Raw genomic sequence first — 12,731 nt, 5'->3', positions numbered from 1 at the left:
ATATTAATTTATATTAGGGCTGTCAGAGTTAACGCGATAATAGAGCGTTAATGCAAAGTTGTTTTAACGCCACTAATTTCTTGTAGCGGGATCAGTTTTAAAACTAGAGTGAAGATACTGGTATCATATGAAACTAGAAAAACCTAATGAATCCACTGGTACCAACCATGTCATACTAGGTACTCTTCATACGTGAAGGAGGTTAAATAACGCTCCAAAGTTACGCTTAATTTTGGCGAGGAAAAACTGTTATGGCCATTTTCAAAGGGGTCCCTTGACCTCTGACCTCCAGATATGTGAATGTAAATGGGTTCTATGGGTACCCACGAGTCTCCCCTTTATCATAAAGTGGGCAAGTCTGTAATCACATGCAGTTTGGGGCAAGTCATAGTCAAGTCAGCACACTGACACACTGACAGCTGCTGTTGCCATGTTTGTGTTTGTGCATTTTTTATGCTAAATGCGGTACCTGTGAGGGTTTCTGGACAATATTATTCATTGTTTTGTGTTGTTAATTGATTTCCAATAATAAATATATACATACATTTGCATAAAACAAGCATATTTATCCACTCCCATGTTGATAAGAGTATTAAATACTTGACACATCTCCATTTAAGGTACATTTTGAACAGATAAAATGCGTGATTAATCGCTATTAAATATTTTAATCAATTGACAGCACAAATTTTTATACCTTAGTGGTATTTGAGGTCTTTGACTGTGATTTCTGCTTCCACGAGATCCCTATAAAACTGCTTTATGACATTTTGTTATCCAGAATAACAAGGACAGTGTTTCTGGAAAGAGATATTTCTACAGATGTTATTTAAATATCCCTTTTTCAATGCTTTGAACACTACAGTGATATTCATTTACCTCCATTTTACTGATCTTGAGGCAGAAATCTCAGAAACGGATACTTCAAAACTTAATAAATCTGCATAGCTAGATACCTCCAAATTTTATTTTATTTAATTTTTTTGTAATTTGGCTGAACTGACCCAATAAAGACCAAATAAGGCTGGTGATAATCTATAGTTTGCTAAAAACTACAGTGACTAGCTGTTAAGGAGACTATTTCAAAAGAAATTAAAGTATATATTTCTGAGAGTTTTTTTCTGTTTTTTTCACCCCACTACGATGAGATTCACAGACGTAACAAAGTCAGAAAGTATTGAGAGACAGGTGTTGTTTTTGGTCTTTCCATGTGATTTGTTGACAGAATAATGTCACTCTTATTTATGCTTTCCTTCTGAGGATACATCTAAGACCATCAAACAAAGACATCTACAAATCTGAGTGAAATATGAAGGAAGAAGTAATATGATCTCACGAAAAGACAACTGCTTCGGCTGCATTACAGTCTCTGCTGACAGCAATTCAAATTGTAAATAACAAACTTGAACACCTGTTTTCTCTCTCAGCTCTCAGGTTGATTTATCGCACGGATGTGGAGGTGGAAAATGAAGGGCATTTTAAGATTAAAACCATTACATCAGTGAATTTACAGCCTCTCGCTCCTGCCTGAGCCGAGCTGTGTCTCGAGTCTGCGCGCGGGCCCTCGGAGGAGGACTCGGCTTCCTTCAGCTATAGCATGCGGACTGAGCTTTTTGAAATAGATTCTCAGTGACATGGAAAATGTCCCTTCCTAATCGTCTTTTGTTTAGTTCATTTAACTCGCATGGAAACAGGAGTGGGCCCTTAAGGCCAGCCAGGCGGCTACCTTTAATGGATGAGGTGGTCAGCTCTAAAAGGGAGCTGTGCTAAAAGACACCGCCGACGAGGGGAGGACTCTGCATTCAGGGGATGAAAGCACGGGGACCAAAGGTCTGACCGATCCAAAGCCCCCTGCAGCCCAAGCAAAATCGCAACTGAAAATGTCCCCAGTCAGCAACTGAGCATTATCTCTGAATTGTGCCAATGCCTACCAACCCTACTGACCCAGCCCCCGCCCATCCCAAACCAGCCTCCCCCTGCTCTAGTCCCAGAGCTGTGACAGACAGAAAGGAATGGAACAATGTCAAACTAGGCGCTCGTCACTGCAGCAGGTCCACAGGTCCCCGTGGCCTCCCCCGACACACAAAGACATCGGCTTGGCCTCAGATGTCCACGAGTGTTTATGCAGATCTGGACTGCTCTTAAAGAGTCATCCAGAACTTAAAAAAACAAAAAAATTTAATTCACCCCTCATATGTATTATCACGCTATGCAGATATTCCACATAGGTAGACCGAGAATGAGTCATTTCCATTATGCTCTGGGAATAAGTTCTTTTATCAAATTTGTTTTTAAATGTGTAAACAGTCTCGCTCCAGCTGCACTTTGTCCATATGTAACAAAAAAATGAATACCAATAGATAATAGCCACTAGGGGATCAACAAATGGTAACTGCAGAGTGGCACAGCGCAAAACAACCTTCGGTCTGTCATCTTTTTTCGGTAAAAGGAATTCATTTTTGGAACGCCTACCAACAGAAATAAAAAAAAATACAACCAGACCTGTGAAACACTGGCTGAAACTAAACCAAACCTGTGATCACTGATTATTGATTGGGGAACATACATATGTAAATATGTGATTTTATGTATGATGTTGTATTATGTATTTTTATTTTTTCTTAAAAGCCTAACCATGGACGAGGTCTGCAAATTAGCTGCAGCTAGAAGTCCTATATACAATGCATCGGTTGCACTTCAATGAAGTGTAACAATGCCTACATGTATTGTCCCTGTCAAATAAATTAATAAATATAAACCAATACAAAACTTTGTTACTATTTTCTGACATTTTATAGATCAAACACTTAATTAAATAGTCTCCGGCAGGTGATTACATTATTAGAATAATACTTTGATGAACCCTAAAGTTGTCTATTATCCCACTGTGGTTATGCAAAAATTGGATTGGCAGTCATTTTAACTCAAAAGTCTCTGGAAGAAATGGCAGAATTTCCTGCAACAGAGCCCTCCTCAGCACATTTGAAGTTCTGCTTCCTCTGCTATGGATGTAGGTGGAAAGAAAAAAAAAAGTGTGAAGTTATGTAATAAGTTATTGATTCTCCTCTTAAAGGAAGATTGAAGTACAGAGCCAGCGGTCTGAAGCCTCCCAGAGGAGCAGCTCCACTGACAACAGGGCCCTCCCCGCTGCCTCTTAAGGTGGCCGGACCCCGGGCCCACTCACATATCACTTTCACCCTCATGCCACAGGGACACAGCACAGAACACCAAAGACATTGTCTTCTGACATGGAGTTCGCCTGTCTGATCACATCCCTCTCGAGCAGTCGGCAGGCAAGCAATTACAAAAAAAGACATCTGTGCCACAGTTTGGATAGCTAAAAAGGGCAAAAGCTTAGAATCGCAAGAGGTATGGAAGCGAGGATCGATGGAGATGTCTGAACCTGTTAGTGCGAGTGGAGATGAGGGGCCGCCGCACCGCGGGGAGGGCTCTTTTGTCATGCAGGGAGAGGGGGCCGGAGAGGTGACTCTTCTGGCGATCAGGGGTCAACTGCTGCGATCATCCATCTTCCGTCTTGACAGTGTCCTGTCAGCCGCGGCGCTCATGTTACTAAACACAACAGGCAGGCCTCCATTGTGGCGCTGCGCTGGTCTGCAGCCATGTGTAAATGAAGTTAATATTCACTGACCTCATGCATGGCCACATGCGGACCCCTGTGTCACCTTGGAAATAACGCTATCTGACGCAATGTCACAGGGGTCTCCCCGTTCGGGGGGCTTAACAATGTCTCTTTACCGGTAGAGCTGACCATATGTCTTTGTTTGTGTGAGAATGAGGACTGTTTGCTCGGATTCTGTCTATTCATGCGATGCAGCGTTGGGCCTCAACTTTGGACTGGCAGGTCAGATTCCAAGACCTGGATACTGATTAGTCATCACTCCCATTTTCTTTCAATGCTGACTTGAAGGAGCATTAAATAGCGGTTGGCGCAATTTGTGTCTAAAATCACACCTTTTATTTTCAGAGAAATAACCACGTCAAACCACACACACACCATGAACACACTAAAGTAAATTTGCTCCCAAAAATCATCAAATGTAGACTTTTTCTGCGCTATCAAAAGTAATCCAGTTGATTATTATCGGTTTATCAACTTTTTGACAGGACGAAGCCTTTGAAAGTCCTGTCTACATGGTCTTATACCCTTACATCACTCTCCTCTTTCCATTTACATACAGATGTTCACCCTGTTTTGAAAACCTTTACCAAACAGGTAGAAAAGAACATGTAGTGTATACCACTGACATCCCAACTGGTGTTGTTTCTGAGTAGACTAAGTTAGTCAGAAAATAACAATATATGACTACATAGTGGCTATGCAAGGCCTGTCACGATAAATAGGTTATCGTACGATATATAAATATGACCTCGACCATTTTTACGTTATCAACCTATCGTACGACATGACCTCGGTCATTTTTGCATTATCGACTTATCGTAGGATATATGGACATGACCTCGATCATTTTTACGTTATCAACTCATCGTAGGATTTACGGACATGACCTCGATCATTTCTATATTATCAACTTATCGTACGATATATGGACATAACCTCCATCATTTTTACGTTATTGACTCATATGATATATGGACATGACCCTGATCGATTGGACATTTTTGTTAACAGAGCCTGAGAGTCAATTTTATTAATTGTTTTGGTTGTCTGGTTTTATTTTTATTTTTTTTATTTATTTAGTATATTTTATTTATTTTATTTCACATTCCAATTCCAATGTCTGAATATTCTTACAAATTAAAAGTGCATTGCACTGTGAAAAGGTGTACTTGCATTATTATGCTATCAGTAAATGACAATAATGTTGTTTATTGCAATTATTTCTGGGACAATATATCGTCCAACAAAAGTAGTTGTTTCTTACAGGCCTAGCAATGAGGCTGTAAATAAAGGACGTGAAAACTGAGCACAAAAAAACACACAAGTTAAGAGTAACGAAGCAAAAACTTACTAGTATTTGGAAAATATTCCCATGCGATTTGTTTGTGATGCTCCTAATAGTGTTTTCTAGTGTTTACAGAAGTTGAGTGGACTGAGCTTCTCCATCAGCTGCTTGATATTCATGTATGCATGAGTCAGTAGCTGTAGCTTATCAGCAGAGGTGAGAGACAAACCCATTACCAGCGAGCAGACACCGGCAGCCTCGTGTCCGTCTGCAAGCTCCGTTCTGGTGTGTTTTAGATCCATCTTTACCTCATCATGATATCTATAAACCTGGAAACCAGCTGGAGCAAATAATAAGTCATGACATGCCTTTTGTTTTCTTGTCTTTGTTTCAGCATGCGACTTGGTGCATTTCATATGAATGTAACTTTGAGACAAATATTTACCAAGCCAAAACGACTTTGTGAATGAGCCTCCCGGTGAAAGCTTTTTTTTTTTTCGCAATTTAAAATGAGCCATTTGTATTTAATTTGACATGTTGACAGGGAAGCCGGATCCCACAGAAAGCACTGCTGGCACCAGCTCAACCAACTGTATCCCAGGAAACAACTTCTCCTTGCTGTTACTTCTCTTTTGGAAGTGTATATTTAAGAAGGCGGCACTGGATGTGGAAGTAAAATAAATACTTTTTTTTTTTTTTATTACGGCTTGCCAAATTTCAAACATTCTGCCTTCTCTCCATCCTCTGAGGAAGTAACTGTGGTTTAGTTTGTACTAATGAGAAGGAATTAGATCAGAGCCACAGAAGAGCACAGGGCTACAGTAATATCTTGTGGTGATGAAGACAAGTCTACATTCTGTTCTCAGTAGAGCAACTTCAGCTAAAATATAACACCCTTTTCATTGCCCCTTTTTTTTTTGTAATTTGAACAACCATTGTTCTCTCTGCTGCAGAAACTTGCTATGAAATCACTTTCTCTTTGTTTTGTCCACTACGTACAGCATATAGAGCACAGAAGAACCTATTTCTGGGGCTGTGTAGGAAATCAGTACTAGGGTAAAAACAACTATTAGGACAGCAGTGGGTGCAGCAAGAAAGTGAATACAGAAACTCTTGAAATGGGTAATAGATAGGGCTGTCACCATGTCAGATTTTCACTACACGATTATCCTGGCCATAAGAACCCATGATAATGACATTATCGCGATATCTATAGAAAATGTGTCAGTCAAATTCATCTTTAACTTTCTTTATTGTGTGTTTTTTCTCCTTTTTTGGCAAATGAATTATACTGAAAATACAAGTGTAGGGAGGTGAAGAGAGAGTCTGTAATCATAACTGTATATATAAAATGATTTAAGAGGCACTGGATTAGTTATAGAGATGCACCACAAGCATAGGGATGTCACTTCCACACAGTGAGGTATACAGTTTATTAATTAAACACTGGTATCAGATCGGTACTCGGTATCGGCCGATACCAAAAGCCCAGGTATCGCTATCGGGACTGAAAAACTTGGATTGGTGCATCCCTACTTAGTTACACAATATTATACAACGCTAATACTATACAACGCTTATCGTCAAAATCAGAGGTATGTAATCCATAAAGGAAATGACTATTAGTTGGAACACTAATAATCCTTGACATCCAACTAAAACTCTGATTTAAACGTATTTAGAGCCGAAAACAATTATTTAAATAATATTTTCTAAGCAAAAAAATTGCAAAAATCCCAAACCAACTTTACAAATGGGAATATTTTCTGTTTTTCTTGGTTGGACAAAACAATGCATTCAAAGACGTTGTCGAGGGTTATGGCATTTTTTACTATTTGCTGAACCAAAAAATTAAGACAATAGTTTAAATATTAATCAACAATTAAAATAAAAAAAGGTTGTTATTTGTCAAATTGTTTAGTCTGTGAAATGTCAGAAAATGATAAAACAAAATACCCATCACCAGAACCAAAGCTTCAGATGTCTTGTTATGTCTGACCAACAGTCCAAAACAAGCAAACATGTTCCATTCACGATGCTATAAAACAAAGAAAAGCAGCAAATCCACCAGAGAATGTCAGCATTTTACAAACACATGACTGAAATGATCCATCTGAACAATTCTCCAAACCTCAAAGTCCCCCCCCCCTAAGTGATCGGTCTTAGGACGCTGCGTGCCGACCGTATTGGTAGTAACACCCTGAGCGGAGAACAGCACATCTGTGTGTCTGACTGCTACCCGCCAGGCCAACACAACACGGAGGAAAAGCCCTGGGCTGTGGCAGAATGCTACTATTCACAGGAAGCAGACACAGGCAGTGACAGGATGAGCTCCCATCCATCACCAATTTATTTCAATCTTGAGTGATTTAGGTCCATTTGGGTCTCTTGTGGATTCGGCGCACACCTGTCATTTGCATAATTAAGCTCTGGAGCAGTTGTAAAAGACAGCCATTTGGTGTATTAAATTCACACCTTATCAATCAGGGGGAGCATCAAGATGTATGAGGACCTCCTGTCTCTTGGCTTCCTGGCTTCATTTGAAATGCTAAATGCGGCTTTTTTTTTTCTTTGCCTGGAGCTGGGCCTCGCCGCCTGGTGGCTTCCATACACGTTAGCTGTCGTGGTCAGAACCCCGACTGCTCAGCCCTCCCTCCCTCAGGGGCTCAATCATCAATCAGTCTCCAACTAACTTCTGTCCAACTCCCTGACAGTTGAGATGGATGGTGCCAGCGTCTACAGGATGCTGTATCCTCTCATTAATTCTCTTGTTAGCATGCACCGATAGCAGAAAGATAGAGAGCCTGTTTTATCTGTTTTTTTCCACCAGATAGAGGCCTCTCCCGATGTCTGGGCGGGGGTCAACAGTTAATCATTTCTCAGCCACTGGTTACTTAGTGCCACAATGATGTGATGTGTCAAAATCGGACAACATACATTCCCGGGATTGAGCGAAACAAAGACGCCAGTGTCCCCCCACAAGGGCCCTCTCTCTGTCCAAACGACTCTGTGGCTCCATTGCCACCAGTAGCCAGCGCTGAACAAGACCAGCGGATGAATGGGTGCTATTTTCACAACACGCACTTCTTCGCAAAATGAAGGCCCGCGCAGGCTGCGGGGACACTTCAACTGGCCTTTTTCAACACCCATTACACTGAGACCAGTGAACGCAGCAGGCGGAGAAGAAGAGTGACATTTACTGCCAGAGATTCGCCACACAAAGAGTTAAAGAGAGACGGGGGTGGGTGTCGTAGGGGTGAAAGACAAGGGGTCCCTCTTCGCTGACGGTGATGAATGAGTGGATCACAACACGTTTTGCATCCACAGAAGGGGGCTTCCTCGGATGACATGGCTGACAGGCTCAACTTCGCTCCACCTGCACCCGCCCTCCGGCGGAATATTTTACACGGCGGCCATGTTGTAATCATAACACACTGCACTGTCTCGAGGCATCAAAGCGCCAGTCATGTCCTTCAACTGGCTAGGGCTGTCACCGTGACTAACTTCTGTTAGACCGTATATTTTCCAAGAAATAATTGCAATAAACAATGTTTTATGTCATTTTAACACCATGTCATGCCACTGATATGATGATAATATAATCACATAATAATGCAAGCACACCCTTTCAAAGAGAAATTAACCTTTAAGAATATTCAGACGTTGGAATTGGAATGTGAGAATAAAATATCCTAAATAAATAAACATAAATAAAATAAAACCACACCAACTAAAACAATGAATAAAATGGACTGTTAACAAAAAAGATAATTAAAAACATATTAAACATTTGGCACAGGGTTATGGAGAGTTATTCCATCAGTTTCATCGATTTTTAAGTGGTAGCAGGTTCAGTTTTAAAGCTATAATGAAGATTCTACCAACCATGTCATACTAGCTTGTCGGGAAGGAGGTTTAAATAACACTCCAAACTTACGGTAAAGTTTGGCGAGGAAAAACTGGCATGCCCATCTTCAAAGCGGTCTCTTGACCTCTGACCTCCAGATATGTGAATGTAAATGGGTTCTATGGGTACCCACGAGTCTCCCCTTTACAGACATGCCCACTTTATGATAATCACATGCAGTTTGGGGCAAGTCATCGTCAAGTCAGCACACTGACACACTGACAGCTGTTGTTGCCTGTTGGACTGCAGTTTGCCATGTTATGATTTGAGCATATTTTTTATGCTAAATGCAGTACCTGTGAGGGTTTCTGGACAATATCTGTCATTGTTTTGTATTCTTAATGGATTAACAATAATAAATGTATACATACATTTGCATAAAGCAGCATATTTGCCCACTCCCATGTTGATAATAGTGTTAAATACTTGACAAATCTCCCTTTAAGGTTCATTTTGAACAGATGAAAAAATGTGTGATTAATTTGCGATTCATCGCTGTTAACTATGGACAATCATGTGATTAATAACGATTAAATAATTTAATCGACTGACAGCCCTGGTAACAACATATTAAGTTAGATATGAGTGACAACAACAACCCTCCTCTCTCATTCGGCTTAAACCCAAAATGTTCCACACCGGAGCTGTGGAGGATAAAGTAAAAATGATTGAGGTCGTGTCTATATATATTGTACAATAAGTCGATATAGTAATTATTGTGACAGAGCTATCAACTGCATCTCAAACCCTCTGTGCCCCACACAACACATTTACAATGTTTGAGATCTGAGAGTCTGACAATTTAATTCCTTTAGAGAATGTAGGGAGATCAAATCTACAGAAAACAGTTCAATGAAAATGTGCTTTTTTGTCGGTGGCTAGTCCAAGTCCAAAAACATCCTGGCAACAGCACACTGATCCCTAAAGACCTCAGATTGCTCCAAATTTCCTGCCGCATAGTCCAACAGCATCTATAACCCCCACTCTCCAATGATAGAATCAGGGGGGGTTTGATACAACTTGTGTTACTTTACGAAACTGACAGTCCGACGATTAGATCCATTTCATGCAGCGGTTGGTGTAATTGTGAAAGTAGGAAGGGTTTGAACTTGTGTTTTTATATTTCTCATACAATTATTTCCATCACATTTCATGTGCACAAACCAGTGAAACACCCAGAATGCTTTTGAGGAGAGACTATTCAAAAGTGTGCACAGTTATCCCTGTTATCTCCCCTCTCTCTCTGACGGCGAGCTTTTCCTCCCCGTGCTCCCTTTTCATTCAAAACAGGTATAAACACTTTAGCCTTTACACATGTTCTGACCACTCTGTTTGTACTGAACTCTTTATACCAAAGGTGCGGCATCACCCGGAAGGCGCCATTATAAAGATGTGCTTTTTACACAACCAAAAGACAAGCTGGTCCGAAGTACAAATGCCAGGATTCCACATCGGTCACAGCCACTTGGACTTATTGCTCTGCTGTTCAGCTGATAGAAATACTTTGAATAGCTTTTAGATTGTGCTCGGGGAAAACTACTGAATGGACAATTTAATGTCAGTGGAGCCGCTGGAAGGAGTGCTGATGGTGCACCGTGATTCTCATTTTATTTAGATTAACTACCCCTTAATACAAAAGGCTTCTCATGCCTCGGTGGAGATAAAGCTCATAAAGGTGCAGTGTCAAGGCTGGAATCTGATCCACACGCAGACTTTAAAAACAACCTGAGGGTGTGTTCGTCGTACTGCCGTCTATATCTGGGTGTTTTTGTTTTAGTCGACATGTGAGAAGATTCATTAATACAGATGCAACAGTCCTCTGTTTTGAGGGGCTTTTGCACCATGATGAGGAAAGGTATAAAATTACTTTGACAAGCCAGAGCTATTGGATGCCGCGCCGCACATCGCTCTCCCTGTGGAAATGAATCGTGGGCTTTCTTTCCACCAAAGGGCACAACTGGATCTTCCATCTATGCATATTAAAACGACAAGAACAATAAAAAGCAGGAGCTCCGCGAGCTTGAATCGCCGATAGCCTGCTAACATTAGAGACAACTCGAGGCCGGGCTGTGTTGCTCTAAATTACATGGCCTAATACATTTCATTAACACACCTCCCTCAGTGGGGTCCCTAATGGATGACAGTGTGGCATGAAAGCTTGTCTTTGCCAGGGACACTAATTTGTTCTTAGACACATTCCATTCAATTATTACTGGCTGCTGCTCTCCTCATAAGCTGCTTAGATTGAGGTTGTCCGAAAAAAAAGGAGAAAAAAAAGGCAAGGCCGGCCACTTAAATTGTGTGACCTAACTCACCCCCTTTTAATCCACGCTGATTTTTATCTTTCAAGTCAGGTGCCCGCTGAAAATAATCCTCGGAGCATTCAGAGTGACAGTTATTGTTAATTGTAGCGGCACGATCCGGCACCACAACACCGTGCAGAGATGAGCCACAGCCGTTTGCTGGATTTGCCCTTCCTGTTAGGGCTCCGTCATAAATATCCTGAGGCCTAAATGCCACAGTACGACGGCTATTTGTTTTCCCCTCTCTGTCGGAGTCATTTGGCCGTGGTAGAGCGATACTGAAAAACTGGCTGGACTTCCTCTAGACCTGTGTTCCCGGCTAGTGATTGTCTTGGCTCGTTGCCAGTAAGAAAGACAGAAGTATTGGGAGCTGAACTCACGTTATTGTTTAATCCCAGTGTCAACAGAATCACGGCTACGAAGAGCCTCGTAATCAATTAACACGGATTTCAATTATTACACTGTTTGGCCTCCATATTTTATCCATCTTTGCTGATGTCAAATCAGCTTGCTTTCATCCCGTTTGCCAACACGACTATTCTGCCAGTGATGTCTAAATTGTCAATTATTAATAATCAAATAACAGTTTATTGTGTTTTTTTTGTTGTCGTTGTTGTGTGACATACAGGATGCCTTTGACTGATTTCTAAAACTTAATTCAAATGTGTTTCGTGACAAACAAAACAAAACAAAAGGTACTCACGTTCACATGCATCGCCTTTCTGATGAAATCCAGCTTTGCATATACATTTTCCAATGGGCACGAGCCATTCCCCCTCGGCGCTGCAGTGCATCTTGGGAGCGTTGTCGGCCTCCTCCTCGGCGTCGCTCACGCACGCTCCCTCGACCTCCACCAGCGAGGAGAACTCCGATCCCGTCACCGTGTCCGGGAACGTGGCCAGGTTCTCGATGATAGACCAACACTTCTTGTAGTAAACTTTGACGGACACCAGCGCAATGCACGCCCCCACGTCCTGGAACGCCAGGTAGAAGCCCCGCCGCGACAGGGGGCCGATTATGCGCACTTCCGTGTTCAGCTTCATCTTCCTCTCGCCCAGGTCGCCCTGGGTGAAGCTCTCGTCCGCCGCGATCGTGTCAATTTTCACGTACTGGTTCTCCCGCAAGTTGCGTCCCATTTCCGAATCCGTCTCCTGGTAGTACAAGTTGAACGTCTCCTTGCAAGTGCCCACCACGCCGGGTAGGCTGTTACAATCCCTCAAGGTGAACTTCAGTTCCACAAAAATCCTCTGGGCATTGCCCTTCTCTATCCAGTTAGTCCGAAGCCAGTTATTCTGATTGGGCTCCATGACTTGGCAAACCTGGTATGTGCGAATGGGCGTGTAGTTCTCATCCAAGCCGCTGATCTCTTCCCACTGAAACAAGAAGACGCACATTAGTGGATGAATTAGAGGACATCACCATGTAGATGTGAGCGCCATCAAACTGAGACGATTGGCAATCAAACTTGGAGGCAGCTGCTCTGTAATGAATATGACGAAAGGTATAAGAAATACAGTCGTTTCAGACTCTACTGTATGCAATAAACTGCGGCGAATGAAGGGAGATCAGCATTTTTATCGCACAAACACATCTTTA

At 41.8% G+C, this 12,731-nt stretch overlaps 1 protein-coding gene across 7 annotated transcripts in view; it reads right to left on the bottom strand.

Annotated features, from left to right (window-relative positions):
- epha7 (eph receptor A7) overlaps nucleotides 1-12,731 on the bottom strand; it is a 102,043-nt gene that overhangs the window by 87,244 nt on the left and 2,068 nt on the right. For all 7 annotated transcript variants that reach the window (XM_074616422.1, XM_074616427.1, XM_074616423.1 and 4 more), the window contains exon 3: nucleotides 11,839-12,508. In XM_074616422.1, the coding sequence (XP_074472523.1) occupies nucleotides 11,839-12,508 (670 nt within the window). The remainder of the gene's footprint in view (nucleotides 1-11,838; nucleotides 12,509-12,731) is intronic.

This window comes from Sebastes fasciatus, chromosome 18 (genome assembly GCF_043250625.1).
Source record: "Sebastes fasciatus isolate fSebFas1 chromosome 18, fSebFas1.pri, whole genome shotgun sequence".
NCBI lineage: Eukaryota > Metazoa > Chordata > Actinopteri > Perciformes > Sebastidae > Sebastes > Sebastes fasciatus.
Note: the sequence above shows the minus strand (reverse complement) of the source record. Positions and strands in the feature narration are given on the sequence as shown.